This window comes from Choristoneura fumiferana, chromosome 9 (assembly GCF_025370935.1).
Source record: "Choristoneura fumiferana chromosome 9, NRCan_CFum_1, whole genome shotgun sequence".
Classification (NCBI taxonomy): Eukaryota; Metazoa; Arthropoda; class Insecta; order Lepidoptera; family Tortricidae; genus Choristoneura; species Choristoneura fumiferana.
Window position 1 is genome coordinate 2,238,563 of NC_133480.1, and position 22,447 is coordinate 2,261,009.

A 22,447-nucleotide genomic window follows, 5' to 3' on the forward strand; every position below is an offset into this window, starting at 1 on the left:
TTAGCGCCAGTGGAATGGCAAGATACGAAGTTCGAATTTTGCACTTCGTAATAGTATAGGGCCAGTTTCGTCGAGGGTTCAGTTTCGGCCAAAAAATTGCCGAATCTTTCGACTGGACCGAAACTTACAACATTGTACTTTCGGATCACGTTCGGCTTGTTTGTGTGATTGTGTGCGCTCGCCACAGCCAGCAATGGTGACGCTCGCCCGACTCGGTGAAATGACGTTCGTGCTTGACCACGGAGAATGGAATAATGTAGGTACTTATTTTATATCGCCTATTTTTACGAATTACAGGTGATTTATTGTTCATATTTCTAGAATCCATTCGTACCAGCTCTTGTGAATCGACCTGTACTTCAGCGATAGCTAACTTCTCACTTTTAGATACAAAGAAGAAGGCTGGCTGATGTGCGTTGGCGGGTAAATACAAATGCCTTGGCGAGCCACTGGTGGACTTCGGGCCTGAGGGCCTACTCCGAAATTCGAAAATCGAAGTTGGTATCGTACCGTCCTTCTCATCTCGTATTAAATATTGAATAATTTTCGAATGTCGTAGTAGCCCCACTGTGTTTGGCCAGTCTGGGATGGAGTGTACCGTGTTCCGGCTGAGGGTCTCGAAGCGGTAGGCGCGCTCGCCGCAGCACGGGTAGCGGCCGGCCGGCAGCGCGGGCCGCCCGTCCAGCGCGAACATGTGCGCGCCCTGCTCGTGGTGCGAACACCACTCCATCTGCGGACACGTCAGTCCATCATCATTTACCCCGTTTCACCATCCATTGGTTAAATTTATCTGACGTATAAATGTGATGCCGTCTCTGTTTGTTTTGTGCGAATAGACGGAGACGGCATCACATTTATCCGTCAAATAAAATTAGTCAATAGGTGGTGAAAGACCCCTTAGACTCCAAGTGCCTGCCAAGCACCAGCAGATGTTGCGCTCTGACTTTGGCCGGAGGGTGGTGTTCCGTTGCTTCAGAAGGGTTTACTACGAAATTCGAAAATCGAACTGAATCGTCATAGTATTTATTCAATAAACAATACAGGTATTGTGTTTGAAAATTATACAATCATTTAAATACAAAGAAGTATTCGTATCGTATCATCCCTCTCACTCTCGTATTAAACAATATTAGCGTGAGCGGGGCGGTACGATACGAACTTCTAAGTATTTTCGAATTTCGTAATAGCCTCTCAGGGTAGCGACGAACGAAGACAACGTTGAAAAATCTCTACCTTATTAGTTTTTACATGTCTTTTTTGTATTTATATCTTTTTATGTATCCCTCTCTTCCCAGTTGTCCATAGTGGGTTTTTCCGGACTGCACGTCGCCATCTCTTATAAAGCACCTCATATAACATTTAAAAACTAAAAACAAGTAGGTACCTAACTACCTAACAAAAAGCAAGAACTTCAGTATTTTTTGCGGTTAAGGCAATTCAACCCAAAAAAAATGTCATACTTGTTATCCATAAACCTTGCGCTATTTATCCCCATGCCCACCCCTGACATTTTGGTTTTGGTAGGCTTTACCTGGTAGGCCGGGAAGTAGCTGTCACAAAGTTGGCAGCGCAAGAAGTGGCAGTCGGCCCACAGCCGCCAGTACACGCGGCGCCACGAGCGGAGCTCCCCGTACAGCCAGGTTATGTACTCGTTCAGGGTCCAGGACGGGTCTCTGAGGAAAGATCACCCATACATTATTACACTCAGGTGATTTCCAGTACCCTCATCTGGGGATATTGGTGACACACTATTACACAAACTAAACTCTAAGAGCTTCTCCCCTCAAAATGTCCAAGATATATCAAAGTGGAAGTAGATGGACCAGGGGGGGGGATACTTAATTTGTTGCCTTAAAAGGGGTGATTATGATTGACATCAGTGAGAAAAAGGTCAAGAGTTAGAGTGTACGCTGAAATTTATGGTCATTCATACTGGTGAAGAAAAGCTGATTGAAAACTCTCTCGGTCTCTCTATTGAATTTGATTAATAAGAATCAATGTTTTTATGAATAAAATCCATAACAAATTAAATGAAAATAAAGACAAGAGCCAGAATGGATGCCATACAATGTACAAATTTTTTAACGCATATGTGTCTGCCTCCTATTACGTATTTGTGACAGATACTTATTGTTGATCTGTGAAATGTGTTGCCAATCCTATTTTTAAATTTGCCGCCACTCAATGCTGCAGGGCTACTACGAAATCCCTCCCTACGAAGGTCCCTCTAACACTTATACTATTTAATACGAGAGCGAGAGGGATGGTACGATACGAAATTCGATTTCCGAACTTCGGAGTAGGCCCTCTGTCACGATCCGCTGATAGTACCTACCTACCCAAGTATTGTACAGTGATCTGCCACAGCGGAGCGTGCAAAAATATCTGACATGTTCTGTCGGCCCTAGAAATAGAGTCGTATCAGAGGCACCGTCCCTTTCACTCGCGTGTAAATGACATAAGCGTCAGCGGGACGGCAACATACTAAGTTCGAGTTTTGCATTTCGTGGTATAGGGCCAGATATTTACGCACACTTTGTTGTGTCAGATAGTTGGTACATGTGGTACTCACTTGGTGTGTGAGGATATCACGTTGCCGCGCCGGTCAATGCGCATGCTAGCGGGTTGGCAGGGCACTTGCTCGGCGATGTGGCGGCCCAACAGTTTGTTGCATCTGACAACAGTTAACTGATTTTAAAACTACACTAAGGTGCTGTTTCACCATCCATTCATTAATTGTATTTGATGGATAAATGTAATGCCGTCTCCGTCTATTCGAACGAAACAAACAGAGACGGCATCACATATGGATAGTGAAACAGGGGGTAATAAGTAATATTGTCAAGAAAAAAAAATATGGTGCCTTTGTTTGTAACAAACCCACAAATTTTGATACGGTTTTAAAAATGTTTCCTTTATACAAAGCTATATTCCACTGATCGCGTCTATAGGTATTGTATGGATCCAGGCATTACTTTGCGGTTTGTGTTAAATAATGAGGGTTTTCCGACAGGCCAGATATCGCTAGATGGCGTTAGTATCGTGACCGTGAGCTCCGTTTGACATTTGCGTCATGTTTGTGATTGGTTAAAAATAACTAATGAGCTATCCTTTTCAATTCTTCCTTTTATGCTAGCATGCTTAACACTCTTCCAATACCTTAAGATTTAAAATAAAAGTATCTAATTGCCTTTGTGGGCATTGTGCCGTCCATAACATATATTATTTGTTTTATATCTCCTTTCTGTTCCTTCCCCAAGATCAAAATTTATAAACTCCTCACGTGTGTACTTATTTAATGTCTCTACGCCGACATTGGCAAAATACGTCGCTATCACGGCTGAAACGTCGAACGGACCTCACGATATTAACGCCATCTAGCGATATCCCTGTGAAAACCCTCATTTAGATTTAGATCGACGACCGTCGCAAACGAAACTCGTAACTCGAAACTCGAAACTCTATTAAATCTAATATTAATAAGTTTAGAGTATATGTAAGAAATAAAGAAGTTTATCTATCTATCTATCTATTATAGTATAAGTGTCAGAGAGACCGCACGACACGAACTTCGAGTTTCGAGTTTCTTAGTAGCCCTGCTGTTCATACTCGGCCGAGACGCTCGCCGTAGACGTGGCCGCGCCATTATAGGGGTGCCAACTTAGGGGTTTTACCCCTAAATTAAGGGGGGGGAATAAGGAGCATGGGATTTTTTTAGGGGCTAAATATTTTTAGGGGTATATTTAGGAATTTTTCCATACCATGTTTGTGTGATATAGGAAACTAAATTATTACTGAAAATGGAACGTTCTCGATACCGCACTGTATCCCACTCTCTATTTCTCGAACTCGAAGTCGAATCGAAAGTGCGACTGAGAAATAAATAGGTACTCGACCGAACGTTCCGATTTACGTACTGCGATTTGTAACGCGGTTGAACAGTCTTTTGCGGCTTTCACGCTATATTTTGATTTTTGGGTCTGTGGCTGGGCTGTTGAGCGACAGTGTTGTGTTGGCAAAATCAAACTGATCCTAAATAATGTATAACTTAAAACATTAAAGAAATTTAGACATAATTTGCTTTATTTTATATAAATAGGGGTATTTTTTTCCAAAAAAATATTAGTTTTAGGGGGTTTTAACTTAAGCTCTAGGGGTAAAAAACATTGGATTTTGTAACCATCAATACATTATACTCTTAACGACGACATGGCCCAAGATGTTCCACCGATCCCTGTCAACTCACTTGCTACACTTGAACAGCGTGGCGAGCGTGGCGTAGTGCCCGCGCAGGGTCTCCGGCACGGGCTCCGCCAGCGACAGGATCATCTTGCAGTACAGACGCGACTGGATCTTGTCCTTTCGGTCCCGGATGGCTTCCAGCTCCGCGTTCGTGTACATGGCTGCCAGTCTGTCGAGGAATTAACCTTTAATTATTAGAAATGGGTAAAGTTCCCGTTATGCCCGACTTTCGGCTTACTGTAAATTAGATCATTTAAATAAAATATAAGATACAGGAATGGGCAAGTATGGATCCTTGAGGCTCTCCCATTTCGAGTCCCAAGATTTTACATGCATACCAACAGCAGTAGCGTGAAATAAACACTTTATACGTGTATAGTCTTTGGATGCAACACCTTGCAGTTAGGATACAGAAGCTGTGCCATCAATATCATTTTATAGCGACTCCTAAAGCCATCTAGTGAGCAAATATAGAAACCCCAAATTCTACATCGCGCCATCGATTTTTCTTTCTTGATAGAACTTTCACAAATACAACTTCTGACGCTCTCCCATCAGACTTCGGTTCCAAGCATAACATCTGCCTCCCAGAGAGAAATTTCTATTGTAGCCTCTCCCCACAGTATCATCATCATCAATAGCCTCTAGCAATCCACTGCTGGACATAGGCCTCCCCCAATGAGCGCCATTACGCCCTGTCCATGGCTACATGCATCCAGCTACTACAAGCAGCCTTTCGCAGATGGTCACTCCACCGGCCGGAGCCCACAATATCATCACATAATGAAACAATAAATTTAAAAAATCAAAACCCAACTGCGTTAAAAAATACTAAAAAGAAGAAAACAAGACGTGGACGTACTATAAGATTTTTTGAGCTGGTCGCGATTTGAATGGGTCCCGACTGTTGAAGTTTAAGTTAGCTACTTAACAGAGTTCTACGAGACGTGGTCGTTCACAACGACCACGTCTTGTTTTCTTCTTTTTAGTATTTTCAACGCAGTCGGGTTTTGATTTTTTAAATTTATTGTTTTATTTCATACTTTTTTGATATTTCTGTAAAAACTGTAAACAAAAACATGACTTGTATATATTTTTGTAATCTGTTTTTAAATCCCTTCATTTTGATCTACTCGATAGGTTTGAATAAAAAAAATGTTTGAGGACTCGCAATTTGGCGCCAAAAATACGCCATTTCATGTACCCAGTGTCACTCGCGTCATTAAGACGAATCCAATGACGTATCATTATCAAAATCGGTTCAGCCGTTGAGTAATTACGAGAGGACATAGGAATAGACATACATACATACGGGTCAATCACATAACCCTCCTTCTTCGCAGTCGGGTAAAAAGTGTAGGCAATCCGGTGGGTATTGGGCAATCCGGTGGGTATATATAGTGTCAGATACCTAGTGAGCAGGGCGTCGCTGAGGCAGGCCAGGTTGGTGGAAGTCTTGACGATGTCACTCATGTGCGCGTGGCAGTAGATCAGACAGTCGTGCAGGAGTGGCTCCATCTGTTGATGCAATTATATGAAACCAATGTCTTTGTGATGATTCAGAAGAGCTTGTCTAATCTGAAATGACGCACCGCGCTACAATAGAATAGCATACCAAAGTGGGACCTTTTCATATTCAATCAATCAACTATGATTTAATTACCAACTTATGATTATAAGCCAGTCCGACTAGTTTCGATCTTACCGTCACCGTTATGAACACACTCACCTATGAAAAAGATCTTCCGAAAAGATCGGAACTAGTCGAACCATTCCTGGCTTATAATGGTGAGTCTTACGAGAGTTTAAGTAATATTTTCGCTATAATTTCTTTGGCAGATGTATGATGTCATGATGTCAATATAAGACATCAGTAGCATCCAGGTACACGAATAAACAAATATGTAGTTTAAAACAATTATGAACTGCATAAAACAGAAAATAACATACGAACACCTAACCGACATAATCCATTCCAGAAAGAAACGTGCAATATTGCCTCCGCGTCCGCTCGCTCGACGGGCTGCATGTTTGACAAAAACTGAACGCGCGCGGGGACAAGCGACGCGCGTCATACATTTTGCGATAGTAAAGCGACAGCTCGTTATTCAGAGGGCCTACTCCGAAGTTCGAAAATCGAAGTTCGTATCGTACCGTCCCTCTCGCTCTCGTATTAAATAGTATAAGTGTCAGAGGGACCGCACGACACGAACTTTCGAAAGTTTCGTAGTAGCCCTGCAGAGACGTTTTTATAATACTCAACTCTCGGCGAAACTTTAGAACTTACCTGCAAGAATGATGCTGAGACCAGAATCGGCACCACATTGTGGGAGTCGAGCAGCGGCCAGTCCGCCACCAGGATGGAGTCGCGCTTCACCCAGCGCATCAGCCAGTCGAAGATCTGGAGACCATACCGGAAATTAGAGGAGACAGGGGTCAAAACACCGAATAGAATTAAAAAAAAAACCTGGCTGCCTTAAAAAAAACTAAAAAGAAAAATAAGTAATGACCTTCTGGTCGGGAGCCATGACTGAGAATTTTAGAGCTCATCACGAAATATAAGTCCCGATTATTGAACTTTAAGTTACTTAATTTAACAGCTTCTAGGCCACTACACTTTTTTTTCTTGTTAGTTTTTTTGAGGCAGTCGGGTTTTGTTTGATTGATTTGAATTCGCGTTTTCTTATTTTTCTGAGAAAGAAGTCTTAGCAGACGGACAGACAACAAAGTGATCCTAGAAGGTTCTATTTTTGCCGACAGAGGTATACTATGTACAGTTACCAGGATCAATATCTGACACAATAAAGCGTACATAATAAATATCTGAAACAACTCTGAGAGCTAAAAGACAGGTGAAATATCGCTAGATGGCGTTAGTATCGTGAGGTTTTTTTGACGTTACGCTCTTGCTTGCAATTGGCTAATATAATATAACTAAATGAGCCAATAGCAAGCAAGACCGTAACGTCAAAAAAACCTCACGATACTAACGCCATCTAGCGATATTTCACCTGTCTGTTTAGCTCTCATTTTTAGGGCCGGTAGAACGTGTCAGCTATTTTTGCACGCTCCGCTGGGGCACCTATATAATGCAGGTTACTGTACGGAATTGTAACCCTTTTCTTGGCAAGTTGAAACAAGTGTACTAAATTCAAGCCTCGTTAGATTCTCGTAGAGCTAACAAAAATAACTAAAAAAAAAAATACAAAAATAATAAAAAATATGTTTACTACCTATACAACTTGTTCTTGATATAGCCTAGGTATATGTATGTATAGCAACCTGTATATCGCAATGAACAGATATATCCATGTCCTCGAGCCGTTGCCCAGCAGTGACGTCAGCAAAATACCCCATCTTGGACACCAGCAGTTTTTGCGGACATCGGAAGTCCTTGTTCAGGCCCTTCACTTCATCACACACGTGAATTTCAACGTCTCCCCTTGAAAACATTAAGTAACACTTTTTAAAATGCGTTGAAAATGAAACAATACCAGCCACGGAAATTATCGAAACCTTAGTAAAAAAAAAAGGATTTTTTTAATAATAAAAACAATATAACGAGTAATAATTATTACTAATAAAAATAATAATAATAAATAGCTACGGAAAAAATACAAAAAGTTATTCCGATACCGGGAATCGAACCCGAGCCTCCTGGGTGAGAGCCAGGTATCCTAGCCACTAGACCATATCGGATGATGGCAAATGTAGTGAAATTATGCTTTGATTGCTATACCAGCAACTGTTATCATAAATGACGATGTAAAATGACTCACTCTTGTTTTTGATTAACTTTTTCTTGAGCTGCTATTACTGATGATTTGCGTCTACCCAATCGGTCCCTTGATTCTTTTTCGCTAACAAAACCTAAAAAAATAATCACAACAACTATGTTTAATATCGTTGTTTATATTTTGGAGTATCCAATGATAATGTAATGATTAAGTTTTTGTCAGATAATACCATTTCTAATACTATCTTTTTTTCTGACTGTACGTTTTGTTAACTGTAAGCACATAATATATAATAGTACTGGCAAGCAGTTTATTGTCTAGTCACGGGCTATCGCGTATGAATTCGCCGCTAGAGGCGCTAGTGTAGCGTGAGGTCTCCGAAATGTCAAATCTCATAGTTTTTGGGTGAGCTACGCGGGTTTATTTATAATTAGAATAATTTTGTGAATATTTTGCAATATCTGAAATTAATTATGGCAAATATGCGTTCCGGGGCAATGAATGTCTGTGTTTTGAGACAGTTTTGTCTTTCGGAAACCTTTGTCCTCCCTTTTTTCCGAACAACACGGGGACTATGCAACACTGTGGCATGCTCGATATTTTTATGGTACGGTTTTAAGGTGTATTAAATATTATTTTAATCTAAACTTTGTTTTCACACCCGTAATAACAGACTTTGAAAGTCACACTTAAAAACCTCACGCAACAGTGGCGTCATCTAGAAAGACAGAGTATGCCAAATTTCACGTCAATATATACTAGATGTGTGTGTGTGTGTGTGATTTTCTCATTCATAACCTACAAACAAATAATAAGTCTCCAATAAAAACACTTAATATTATTTGTTCTTAGTTCATAACACGTGAAACTAAAATTAAAGTTTTGTAAAAAATACTAACTCCCAAAACTGGCCGGCTTCTTAACTTCAGTAGCAGTATTAGACGCAGGTTTCTTTATAATTGGTGTGTACACGCTGGTTGTTTTTGAAGGCTTTTTATAACCAACCAAATATGGCAAGATTGAATCTAAAATGCCTTCATTTATGACCTGAAAACCATATTAAAACTTTAGCGCCATCTATTGTACATGTGAACAAACTTAGTTAAAAGCTAGTACATAAAGTATCTTACAGGTGGAGGCACTGATTTCCATATCATAATCTCCCAGCCGAACAAGGGAAGGCTACATAAAAACAGTGATTTAAATTATTTTTTATCGTTATATTATACACTTACATCGTTTAGTTTACAATTTAAGTTTGCTTCAGTCCAAACTCCAAGCATTTCCACCCTGGCTTCGGGAGGCAGAGGGCGCCTTCTACGGCCAACGTCTCCTTGAAATTCGTAAGAAAATTAAAATATTTATATATTGCCTATATTATTGTTTCACAACTTTATGGAATTGCGTGAAAAAGAGATTGAAAATCATTACAACGCAATATTGCCGTGGTCATTTTCCTTACTGGCTAATGAAAAGCTCATCTCAACTTAATCCTTACCTTCAATCTCACTGCAGCTGAGCCGTTTTTCAATCCGTTTCGATTCACTAGTCTTTTTTTCAAGTGCCGTATCACTCTTGCTAGTGATGGGCTTGGGCTCATTGTACGCCGTTTGAAATAGCAGATCCCGCTCCTGTTGCTCGATAACGTGGTTAATAACCGTTAACTTGGTTAGTTCCTCCCAGTTAATTTTCGTACCCTCGTCGTCATCACCCTCCAGGTGTTCATATACTTGATAAGCCGTCTTCATGAAGTCGAAGAAGTCTTTTACGGTTATGATTTCTGCGGGTGCTGTCGTTTTTATTGTAGATCCAGGTTCTGATAGTCTTGGACTACCTCCTCTGCTGTCCCGTCGAATCATGAACATGGATGTATTATCATTTTCTGGACTCGGACTAGCCATCTTTGATTGATTTTAGCAAGATAATTTCACTAACATTTCTTGTCGAATTGTATCGATTAAACAAGCCACCTAGATACGACTGTGCTTTAAAGTTGCATGAAGAAGGAGTTATCAGAATATTTTTTAATATAATATTTATAGTATTTGAATTTAGTATACATAAAGCACTAAAACGATTTTATATTTCAGCAGCAAAATAACGGTTAAATGTTAAAACTCATTTTTACAATATTTACAAAATAAAACAACGAACATAACCTAATTAGGAACCAAATATGTTTGACAAAATACGTCTCGTCAAAACCGGTAAATATTTTTATTTGTGAACAAAGACCAAAAAATATAATTTTAAAATAGGTATTTAACCTTTTTTTGACTGCGTATGCAAAAATCGCGCAATGAAAACGCACTCGCGTCACGGAGCACGTAACGTAGAGTAATTTAGTCTATTCCGAAGTGTCATGTCATATCAAAAACATTTTTGTATTATTTTGTTGTCCAACAAAGTTATTTAGAATGTTCCTAGCTGCAAATTATTATGGAAAGTCACGAACCCGAACATGACAAGAACGGGTTACCTGACACATTCTGGAGGACCCCGCAGCGCGTTCCGGGTAGGCCTCTGCAACGGGGCGGCGAGGTTATGTCGGGCTCCTCTTACCAGCAGTTCCAGGCGTCTGTGAACGACGCCTGGGACCTGGGGGACGATGAAATCATATCAGGGATAGCGGAGACGAAGATATCGAAAGCCATATCGCAGACTGCCGCTTTGAACGTTATAAATTCGCATAGGAATAGTACTAAGAATGTGGTGCAAAGTGTTGAGGTTGAAAAGAAGGATGAAGACGCGTTGCCGGTGAGGAGGAGCGAGGGTAGGAGGGTCGCGGGGGGAAGTGGTGGTCCTCTGAGGCATTACCCCGGGCGGCCGCGGGCCGTGCGGCTCTCGGCGCTGACGTCAAGAGAAGAGAGCAGCGAGTCCAAACTAGAGAGGTTCCAGCAGTTGCATGAAAGCACTGTTATCAACCTGGATGAGTTAAAGCAGCTGAGCTGGTCGGGCATTCCTGTTAAGGTGAGCCATTAGTATTTTTTTCAATGTAACAACTTTTCTGCAAGCCCTAAGTCCCTAAATGATGGAAAACGGGAAGCCATCATCATCACCAATCAATAACAGCACTTATGGATAGTTTTATAAGTGTCTCAAACACTATCAGCTTCTTGTCACATTTATTGAGGAAATGGTTAGCACCAAATTGTAATAAATTTAAATTGTACTGCAAGAGCACATTGTATCATTTTTTGAGAACCTGCTTATGTGGCTCATTTCCCCAGCATATGCAACAGGATACTGCAGGTAAGGTAATGTAGTAGAACAACGCTTATGAATTATTCTTACATACTGCATAGTTAATTTTATTTATTTTAACTGACTAATTTTGTCTTCCATTGTTATGGTGTCAATCAATAGGTATATACTCGTATCTATTATGATAGTTTTTGTGCTCGGAGAGTCTCTAATGCTTGCTAAAAGGATAGAATTTGGTTAACCGTCACATGATCAACTTTTTTGGGTATTTTTGGATAAGTACCGTATGTTAAAATGTGATTGGATCTAGTAATAAAAAGTTTGCAAATTAAAAGTAGTTAGTTACTTATCATTGTGGTGTGTGGGCGTCCCATGGATAAAAAAAAACATTTCATCAGGTTAAAAGTTACTGTTATTTCTGTTTTCCTTTACATTCAAGTTGTGAAAAATTATGAAATCAGTTTTTCCATTGCGAAATTACATTGTGTTATCAGTAAAGCACTTATTTAACATAAACAAAGTAAACAATGAGATCTATGTTTTCTGTTTTCGCCTTATCAAGTTATCAGTATATGCTGCACTTACAATGTATTTTTCATCACACTTGCTCGTAAATAGTGTCAAAACATGAAGGCTACCTTGATTGCAACCCCCCAAATAATACCCTCGACCTTAATGTGCTTGTCATGAAACCCGTGGTTGGTAAATGAGTCATTGCGCATACAAATTTTGTTGTCATGAAGCCCAAGGTCGGTAAATGAGTCAGTGTGCGTACTGATGGTGCTGCGCGCGCTGCTGCGCATGGCGTAGCAGCAGGACCACATGCACACGCGGCTCAGTCTAAGGTATCGCCAATATTTGGAACAATTATATTTTTTCATTTAGAAATATAAAATTTTACTCGCAAATGTGATGAAAAACATTGTATGTCGCACGGGCGGTACTAGAATTACGAACATCGACTCATTAAAGCCCTCAGTCTTCGACTTCGGGCTTCTAATAGACTCTCGTTCGTAATTCCTTATTTACCACCCTTAAGACACAATGTACTATTTATGAACTATACCATACTACATATTTTTCAAACCTCTATTTTCTGCTACAAACTTTCTGTAGCATGCTAAATCTACAGTCATTTGTTTTGTTTGTTTTGGGTGGTTGTTCACTAAGCCCTCTCCCCCCTCTGAACAGGTAACATAGTATGAAGTCGGCAATTTTTGCTGATTTGGGACCATTTCATGACAAACAACTTTCTTAATTTTTAATACCTTTTTGTTATGCTACGTTACTTTGTCACGGATAAATGATTTCTATTTCTATTTAAAATGTCCCTGGGAATGAAACACCTTCCCCTGGGAAGTTACGCATGGTAAGAATTAAGTTACCGCATGCCCTCTGGAACAATTTACTTTTTCAGGATAAAAGGTGCTATTGTTTATTCTGGTATTGAAATTAAATGAAATGAAATATTTATTTATTTACAATGAACTTAAGATGACGATGATGTCTCATATGATGTATGCAAAATTTTATGGCAAAATACTCAGTAGTTAAGGCGTGAAAGTGGAATGAACAAGCAAACAAGCCCACTTTCGCATTTTAACATTAGAAGGAATATAGGCTGCATAACATAATTATTGTAACAACTTCAAATGAAAAAATCAAGAAGAACTTTACTAATAAAACATTATATTTATATCTAATTTTATTTAACTTATCAGTATCAATTTGATTGATATGATAACGCACAAATAATGTAAGTAATTTTATCAAAAGTGTATTGAAATTCTTAACACACTAATTAAGCCAGACGGTAATCAAGTAGGTAATCAATGAATTGATTAAGTATGGCTACTTGTTGTTGTGGAGATTGATAACACACTCTTTAACATGTTAACTTAATCTTCACATTAGACATTTCATTGGCGACCCGTCCTGGCTTTGCTTGCGTACAATTTTAATAAAAAGGTCACTAATCAAAGTCACTACATTTTCCAGCTCCTGTTCCCAAAAACTACAACTGAGCATTGCTAATATGTTCATTTAGTGTTTATAAGTCTGTTTGTTTGTTACCTCATCACGTCTAAACCGCTGAACCGATTTAGATGAAATTCAGTACACACAGATAGTTCGAGTCCCGGGTAAGAACATAGGCTAGTTTTTTTACTCCGGAAAATTGTATAGTTCTCTTGGGATAGCGATAAACGAATTCCATGCGGATGGAGTCGCGGGAAACAGTCTAGTTGTATTTAACTGAGAAAATTTCGAAAGTTGCATGCACTGCATTCCTACTGCAATGTCCCTGTCCACTGCCCATACATTTCAATTGCAGTCAGAGTGCAGTTGTGACGACTGCAATGAAATGAAATGAAATGTAAAAAGTTTATTCAACACACACATAATAGTTACAAACACACACACACACACAACACACAAACATCACGCCTGTATTCCCAAATGGGGTAGGCAGAGCACACGAAACGTTACCGCTTCGGAGCCACTTTTAGCAATTTTAGGTTTAAAGATTGACAAAAAAGGTACAATAGTGACAGGTTGCTAGCCTGCCGCCTACGGTATACCTTAACCTTATATCCTTTGTCGCCTCTTACGACATCCACGGAAGAGATGGAGAGGTGTAATTCTAACCCGTAGTAGTTACAAACAAAAGTTACAAAAATAGTTGAAATACAAAATATGAAATAAAATATAAAATAATATATAATTTTAAATGTGTGAGTGAAAAGGTCCCGCCTCAGCATAAATGCGGACTCCTGGGATGGAGTCAGCGCTGGTCTCCCGGCGGGACCATTTTTACTGAACACAGCCACCATGTCGTGCAACGGCCTTACGCGGTATTCTGAACGCAGCCGTTTCAATCGAACTGCAACGAAAAATGTATGAACAGTCGGCTGTTGCGGTTACGTTGCAGTTGGAATGCAGTCCGCCTGCACTGGCCCTAAAACATTTTATGAAATGATGAACTAAAGATGTCACCTCCTGTGTCATGTTATTCCAGGCTCGGGCGAACACCTGGCGGCTCCTGGCGGGCTATTTACCCGCCAACTCGGAGCGGCGAGCTGAAACGCTCGAGCGGAAACGAGCGGACTACAAGCATCTCGTGCGACAGTACTATGACGCTGAGCGGGACGACGACACGTACAGACAGATACACATCGACATACCGCGGATGAGTCCGCTCGTCGCGCTATTCCAGCAGCTCTGTGTGCAGGTAACTGTCTATAGGTGTAAGGTAAGCGTACGAGTGCTCGTCCCTGTCCCAATAGTTGGCATCTTTAATCTTACGTCATTAGCAGGGGTCGGACAAAAGTGCCGATGACGTCAAACCACTTATGGGATGATTTCAAGTAGTATTTTTGATTTTCATAAACAATTATCACTTATCATTTATCATCAACCTCTTTATTAAACGATATGGAATTTATTTTATTCACTGAATTCCATTGATTTATTTACGATTATTTTTTTACTTCATTAATGCTACTTTGTTACTACATGTCACACGGAAGTTTAAATAGAAACATCATCTTGTGTGCAAGATTACGTCTTTTTTAGGGGTAGAACGCCAGGCGGCCCGAGGGTTATTCGTACCGCCCGTTCCTACTCTCTCAAGTACTCATCGATAGGTTCCTCCGCCTCCCTCCTCGTCCCTTTCCTCGTAATCCGGAACCTGTGGTCGATGTGGTGGTGTTCTGTCATGTCACGAGGGATCTGGAGTAATACCTACCGTAGGGCAACGTAATCAGGGCTATCGCGTATGAATTCGCCGCTAGAGGCGCTAGTGTAGCGTGAGGTCTCCAAAATGTCAAATCTCATAGTTTTTGGGTGAGCTACGCGGGTTTATTTATAATTACAATAATAACCGTGTCTGTCTGTCAGGTGATGTTTGAGCGCATCCTGTACATCTGGGCGATCCGGCACCCGGCCTCCGGCTACGTGCAGGGCATCAACGACCTGGTGACTCCGTTCTTCATGGTGTTTCTGCAGGAAGCCATACCAGGTATGGCCGGCCTGACTTGCGCCATTTGAAAGTTTTCTCGAAATTAAATCCTACTTCCTACTAATATTTTGTTGTAAATCACACATGCTGGGCCAATCAACTTTTTTACCGACACTAATCTGTCCGCAACATTTTTCAGTCAGTCACTGTTGTATGTATCACTATGAAAGCTTGTAGATGTGCACGGTGGCGCCACGGCATCGCGTGATTTTGCGGTGTCATGTACAAGCTAGCACGTTTACAGCTAACACGCCGTACGGTTGAACAACCGTGTGTGTGTGTAAGCAATTCTTGTATATATATATATATATATATATATATATCTCGGAAACGGCTTCAACCATTTGGATGAAATTTGGTGTGTAGGGGTTTTCGGGGTTGAAAAATCGGTCCAGCTTGGTTCCCACTCGGGGAAAACGCTTGGTACCGAGTTTTACCCCGAGCGGAGCTCGGTCACCCGGATATTTTGATATAAAACGTCACTTAATAAATACGATGGCCAATTATCTTTTTCCGAAGACCGATGTGCAACTACTGTAAGTCTGTTTTTTTTTTTCATCGTTTTAGGTGAAATTCAGTATACAGATATACAAGGTGGGAAGGATTATCCCGACAAATTTTAACCACGCATTCCTGAAGCCATATTGAGTAATAAATGTTATGTGAACCTAGGACGAATTATGCTTTGTTTTTGAGATATTTCCATTTTTATGTAAAAAAAGTTGCTATGAAAATGGTGGAGGTGCAAACATTATGTATTTATTATGTATGAAAAAATAAAAAAGTTAAAAAGCATAATTCGACCTAGGATCATATAACATTTATTACTCAATATGGCTTCAGGAATGCGTGGTTAAAATTTGTCGGGATAATCTTTCCCACTTTATACTTTGTTTTTTTGGCATTAGAAAGAAGGTAAGCGATCATGACCTTTCTTTTTGTTGATAAACACTTTTGAAAAATAAGTCACAGCAAATAGTAACAATCAGCAAGGACATATATGATCATTTACATGCTTTCGGTGTCATAAGTACCCAATCGTTACTGTTTTATAAAAACGTTTTTCAATAAAAATACTCGTCAAGATTGTTTACCCTTTTTTCTAATGCTAAAAAAATGAAGTATAGTTTGCGTCCCAGGGGAGGACGTGGATAGTTTTTATCCCGGATAATAGCTTAGTTCCCGCGGGCTAGTGATAAACGAATTCTGCGCGAACAGAGTCGCGGGCAACAGCTACTTTATGATATCTTCATGTATGAGCATTTCTAAAAAATCTCTGAAAAAACACGTTTCTTGTATGACGACCCCCTTTCATTTGTAACTTTATTTTATTTTTAGTATTTGTTGTTATAGCGGCCACAGTAAAACATAATCTGTGAAAATTTCAAGTGTCTAACTTTTACGGCTTCTGAGATAGAGCCCTGTGACAGACGGACAGACAGACAGTGGAGTCTCAGTTATAGGGTCCCGTTGGCACCCTTTGGGTACGGAACTCTAAAAAGTTTGTACATTTGATTTGCGATTCCGATTTGGGTAAAAATTTGCAGGTAGATAGAGTGAACGATACTGAGTTTAAATAACATAGTCTCCCGAAATGTCCGAATTAATTTGTATGGAAAGTTCCGTAACAAAAAAGGAAATTTCCATACAAACCAATTGAGATATTTTGAGAGACTATGTTATTACGACTCAGTATCGTTCACTCTACATACCTGCAATTTTTTATCCGAATCGGAGTCGCAAATCAAATGTACAAACTTTTTTAGAAATGCTCGTATAATACGGTATTTGACTATTTTGTATATGTTTTATAAATTAAAACTACACAATGCCTGTTATCGAATAGAAAAAACAATTTTTAAGCTACCTTTACAAATAACAAAGTTATACAGGTTTGAAGTTCAACGTCACACGCCAGTACCGCCATACTTGCTGCATAGAGAAAAGCGTTTGAGAAAGACAGGTATATAGATTTTTCAAAAAATCACTATAAATCCAGTTTTCAACCGATTTAAATTTCTCTTCGCTAAACACTATCTGTATATCTATATTTTCATAATAATATTAAGATATGGCAAAATCAGGAGTCAAATACCGTATTGTTGTCCAGGAGAAGAGCTGGACAACTATCCACTGGACAAGTTGAGCGAGGAGCAGCGAGACGTGATCGAGGCGGACTCCTTCTGGTGCCTCTCCAAGTTCCTGGACAGCATCCAGGATAACTACATCTTCGCTCAGCTCGGCATACAGTATAAGGTATGTGTTACAAAGTCAACATATTTTTATTCAATTTCAGCTGTAGTCGTGATAATCCACTACATATTGGTCTAGTAGTTTGACCTTTCAGCCTGTGGATCGTTGGTTCAAACCTGGGCTAGAACCCCCGAGTTTTTCGAAAATGTAGTATTACATTTGAATTTTACCACGGGCTTTGCGGTGAAGAAAAACATCGTGAGTATACCTGCACAACCTGCGAAATAATTCAATGGTGTGTGTGAAGTTCCCAATCCGCCGTGGGCCCGCGTGGGAACTCAAGCCCTACCATTCTGGAAGGATGCTTGTGCCCAGCAGTGGCACGTACAGTCAAGTGCAAAAATAAGTATTTATTGAACCACTCAAAAATATGTTACTACGGCCTTATTGCGTCGGAATAAGAATCTGTGGTACTTATTTTTGAAACTTTGAATATGTTCATATTTTTACACTTGACTGTACATAGGCTGGGATGGTGATGGATGATGATTAATCCTTACTTCCTTAATAGTATTATAAATACGAAAATATGTCTGTCTGTTACCTTTTCACGCTTGTCTGTTACCTGTTCACTGATTTAAATGAATTTTGGTATGAAGATAGTTTGAGACCCTAGGAAGGACATGGGGTACTTTTTATCCCGGTAAATCGCAAAGTTACAGTTAGGTTAAGTTAGTTAGTTACGAAAAGCAGTTCTCATCCGTGTGGTATTGCAGGACCCCATTCTAACCTTTTATAGTTACAATTCGACCAAAGTACAGACGCGAACAGAATCTTATAGTGGGATCTTAGACTATCTTACAGTGGGATCTTAGAATATAAACTTATTGATGATGTCACATACTCGGAATTCCTGATTATAATTTTATTTATGGCTATAAACACATGGCTTAGATTCAAAGCAGGAAAACAACAACTAATTTAACTAAACCATACATAATTAAAATATTATTGGACGAGTCAATTTTATCCTATACGATACGAGTAATATAACCATGGTTTACCTAGAAACGATAATTTGACTGAAAACATATTTACGAAAATGACAAACAAACAAACGCACAAAGTTTACCTCATTAGTAAATTCGTGGGTGGTGGGAAAAAGGATTTGATATACGAGGGTGTGAAATTATAATACTATATATGTGGGTGAAATAATAACCAAATTGTGAAATAATAACCAAATTGGTTATTAAAAGAAACAATACCTATTTGGCTAAACATCTTAGGTTAAATATAACTAAAATAAATCTCACCTGTAAAGAAAAACAAATTTAAGCTATTATTTCCTTATTCTTTATCAGTACCTTTTAAACATAACATTCATTTTAATAAGTCCTTGTCATTCTGTCCGTCATTGTCTCGATAACTCTATGGAGCTAAACCATAGAGATACAAATAGTTTTAATTAAATGAAGTGTATCAACCTTCATTTACATACATATGTACCATAATAATTTGCAATCTAAACAGCGTTGCGGCTTGACGCAACATTATGCTAAGTGCGGACAATATATGCTATTTTTTTTTCATTCCAAATGTATTTTGTTCCTTTTTATCGGATATGTGTAAATCTCTCGCTTTCTCTATCTACCTATCTCTCCCTCTCAATGTTTTTTTTTTAATGTGACTAAACTGAGGAAATTCTAACAAAATATTAGGGTTCAGTTTTCACAAAATAACAGATCGATATTAAGTGGGTCCCATACGATCGTGATGTACGTGTATCAGTTTTCTCGGCTGTATATCGGAAATCGATAAGTGAGAAGTTACTCTGACTGCTCAAAAGTGCCACAAAAATTCCGGGCTCCGATGATGAGTAAAGTTTGGTCTTTCTTCGACAGGTCAACCAGCTGAAAGAGTTGATCCGGCGCATCGACCTCCCCCTCCACGAGCACTTACAGACGCACGGCGTGGACTACCTACAATTCTCATTCCGCTGGATGAACAACCTCCTGACGAGGGAAATCCCTCTGCCCTGCACCATCCGCCTGTGGGACACGTACCTAGCAGAGTCCGACGGTTTCGCCACCTTCCAGCTGTACGTCTGCGCTGCCTTCTTGCTCCATTGGAGAGAACGGCTTATGCTCGAAAGGGATTTCCAAGGGCTAATGATACTTTTACAAAATGTACCGACGCAAAATTGGACGGATTCTAACATTAGTGTGTTAGTTGCTGAGGCGTATAGGTTAAAGTTTGCTTTCGCCGATGCACCGAATCATCTTAATAATGCTGGCAAGTCGGATAGATGACGTGTTAAATGCGCGGTGTATACCTACTAGAGTGCTTAGGAAAAGGTTAAAGTATATTTAACCTTTTAACCGTTTGAACGCTGACGCGTGTAAATGTTGCCATCCAAACGCCGTGTAATAATCAACCCCTTTTCCAGGCATAGTGCATATAATGATCAGATAAATCAACACCTTACAAAAGATTCGTTCGACCTTGATTCCATTACAATGTAATACAAAATCAATTTAATTTGTTAAAAATATGCTTCGTATTTAAATTAATCTTTTATAGGTAAACAATGTAAAACTAAATTTAATTTTACCAACAAGGCACTTAGACATCTAAAATTTCTTTATTATTCAGACAATTTATATTAGCAATACAATGCGGCGGTTAAAAGGTAAAATAAATATTACTTTAACCTTTTCAAGACGTTTGATTCTTATAAAAAAAACGGGAAGTTATTATATGATCCCGAACTAGATAGACCGGATGCTAGATTAGAATATAGGTAAAATTCAGCAATATTTTATATCGGTTTCTGGGCACCCGCCATATTTTTAATACACACTGAATAGAGAGATCACAACGTATGTCCCTATGTTCCCCGTACATAACCATATTACTAAACAAGTACTGGTAGGGCCCAAATTATTTCCTAACTAAATTAGGTCTTGGCGCTTCGCCGGTCGCTGCCGCTCGCTCGTTTCGCGCGTTATGGTTGTTATTGTACCCCTCGCTTCGCTCGTCGTCGTACCTTATTTTGCGGAACCTAAATTGACAGTAAAAGTGACCAATCATTACCTACAGAAATCTTTGAAATAGGAAATATTTGGCCCCATTCCAATTCTAATTATGTACGGGGAACACAGTATTATGTCGCCAAAACTAAGGCTTACTTATGATATGAATAAGACACAGTGGCGTGGCGTCGTAACATCTCTGTGCCCACCGGGTTGCCTAAACTTCAGTTATGAAACGTGTGGCAATGCATGTGTACACTCGAACCAACTGAACCGTAACCCACTGTGGAACCTTTTCGTAGGAAAGTCATAGTGACATCGCATTGCTTGACTTATTATGATTATGACACTTACTGTGAGAATGTTCTACGGCGGGTCTTTTTTTCTATTCGATTGGATGGCTTTCCTGAGCAATAGGACAATTTCGCCAGTGTCAAGAGTCACCACGCCATAACCCATCTGCAACACCAGGGGTATTGCAGACGCGTTGCCAACTGAGGCCTAAGATAGGATATCACGTGCCAGTAATTTCACCGGCTGTTCTTACTCTCCACGCCGAACACAACGTGCAAGCACTGCTGCTTCGCGGCAGATTAGCGAGCAGAATGGTAGTAGCATCCGGGCGGACCTTGCACAAGGTACTACTACCTGCTGGGTCTTCTTCTTCTTCTCTTTTAAATATGGTTTTTCTGTCCTAATTAATAGGACAATTTCGCCAGTGTCAAAGTAAACTCTCTGTGAGAGGGACGTTGTACGGTGATTGTAGTTTTTGCAACTTGATAGTAAAATTCCAGAAACCACGCGGAGACAACTTGCGCATTAAAAAATGACAGACACGAGAGCAATATAGAATTTTGTGATCACTGTTCACTGTTAAGGTTAATCGCCGCATAAAACACTATCAAAATTATACTTCAACTAGCCAAAGAAACAGAAATAGCAAAATTAGATATTGTCTACATCCGCCATGTTCGAATGCTACAAATCGAATCCTACGGTCAAGGATCAAATGCTTCGACGTACACTAAGTGTGCCACTCAACGTCATCATCTGTAATATTATTGCAGTTATTTACTTAATCGGATTTGACGACTAGTTTAACGTCGTTCAATATTAGCCAGTTAAGCTGGGTCCACATTTGTATCATTTTGCCGATCACGATCACGCGTATCGTATCGAGCTCGCGTATCAAGTATGGACGCTCACTTTGCAACGCGACAGAGATACCTGGGCCAATCAACTATTTTACCGACAGTTTGGGCGTCTCCTGCATTACCAAAATTGTCTCTGGCGTCACCATAAAATCGTACTTCGAACAAGATATTTCACGGTTTAATAGGTTGAACTTACGTAGGATGGCATATTTATATACACCATCTATTAAAATTACAGAAAAAACATGTTTACTTACAAAAATTTGCAATTGTTTGAAAAATGTCGCGGACAGATTAGTGTCGGTAAAAAAGTTGATTGGCCCACCTACGATACGACAAAATGTGGATCCAGCTTTACATTTTTTTGGTGCGACTATTACGCCGAGGGTGATACCTGACTCACGCTTCTCTAACTCTCCGGAATCGGAAATGTTCGTCCACGCCACTCGACATTAGTAGGTCAATATTCAGGCGTCAGCTGAACTGGTTAAAATAAACTGACGATGACGAATGAGGGCTATCGTTTTTTATCTCACTAGATGGCGCACTGTTGCGTGACGTTTTAAGTGTGGCTTTCAAATTCTGTTATTACGGGCGTGAAAACAAAGTTTAGATTAAATCATATTTAATACACCTTAAAACCGTACCTTAAAAATATCGAGCAACCACAGTGTTGCACAGTCCCATTTTGTTCGGAAAAAAAAGGAGGACAAAAGTTTCCGAAAGACAAAACTATCTCAAAACACAGACATTCATTGCCTCGTAACGCATAATTGCCATAATTAATTTCATGTAATGCAAAATATTCTCAAAATTATACTAATTATAAATAAACCCGCGTAGCTCACCCAAAAACTATGAGAA

General features: G+C 39.7%; 2 protein-coding genes and 1 non-coding gene across 3 annotated transcripts in view; 1 reads left to right on the plus strand and 2 right to left on the minus strand.

Annotated features, from left to right (window-relative positions):
- Nucleotides 1–10,199, minus strand: part of LOC141431432 (uncharacterized) — a 38,197-nt gene extending 27,998 nt beyond the window's left edge. Inside the window, exons 1-11 of the mRNA XM_074092607.1 lie at nt 9,478–10,199; nt 9,215–9,312; nt 8,879–9,026; nt 8,022–8,112; nt 7,525–7,684; nt 6,530–6,643; nt 5,654–5,760; nt 4,247–4,411; nt 2,573–2,674; nt 1,532–1,673; nt 599–730 (exon numbers count right to left, since the gene is read on the minus strand). Of these exons, the coding sequence (XP_073948708.1) occupies nt 599–730; nt 1,532–1,673; nt 2,573–2,674; nt 4,247–4,411; nt 5,654–5,760; nt 6,530–6,643; nt 7,525–7,684; nt 8,022–8,112; nt 8,879–9,026; nt 9,215–9,312; nt 9,478–9,880 (1,662 nt within the window). The 5' untranslated portion in view covers nt 9,881–10,199. The remainder of the gene's footprint in view (nt 1–598; nt 731–1,531; nt 1,674–2,572; nt 2,675–4,246; nt 4,412–5,653; nt 5,761–6,529; nt 6,644–7,524; nt 7,685–8,021; nt 8,113–8,878; nt 9,027–9,214; nt 9,313–9,477) is intronic.
- On the minus strand, nt 7,870–7,941 carry TRNAE-CUC (transfer RNA glutamic acid (anticodon CUC)). The gene has a single exon. It is a non-coding gene; the product is annotated as a tRNA-Glu (tRNA).
- Nucleotides 10,200–10,327: 128 nt separating the features above from the next.
- Nucleotides 10,328–20,825, plus strand: Tbc1d22 (TBC1 domain family member 22). Its single transcript, XM_074091868.1, has 5 exons — nt 10,328–10,949; nt 14,200–14,412; nt 15,081–15,201; nt 17,312–17,457; nt 19,299–20,825. Exons 1-5 carry the CDS (start codon nt 10,419–10,421, stop codon nt 19,704–19,706), a joined length of 1,419 nt encoding a protein of 472 aa, XP_073947969.1. The 5' UTR covers nt 10,328–10,418; the 3' UTR covers nt 19,707–20,825.
- Nucleotides 20,826–22,447: the final 1,622 nt, after the last annotated feature.

Excerpts from the sequence above, each read along its gene's own strand:
- Tbc1d22 (XM_074091868.1), top strand. The coding sequence starts at position 10,419 with ATGGAAAGTCACGAACCCGAACATGACAAGAACGGGTTACCTGACACA. Across the intron at positions 14,413-15,080 it reads TCCAGCAGCTCTGTGTGCAG|GTGATGTTTGAGCGCATCCT; the intron begins GTAACTGTCTAT and ends TCTGTCTGTCAG. Across the intron at positions 15,202-17,311 it reads TCTGCAGGAAGCCATACCAG|GAGAAGAGCTGGACAACTAT; the intron begins GTATGGCCGGCC and ends ATTGTTGTCCAG.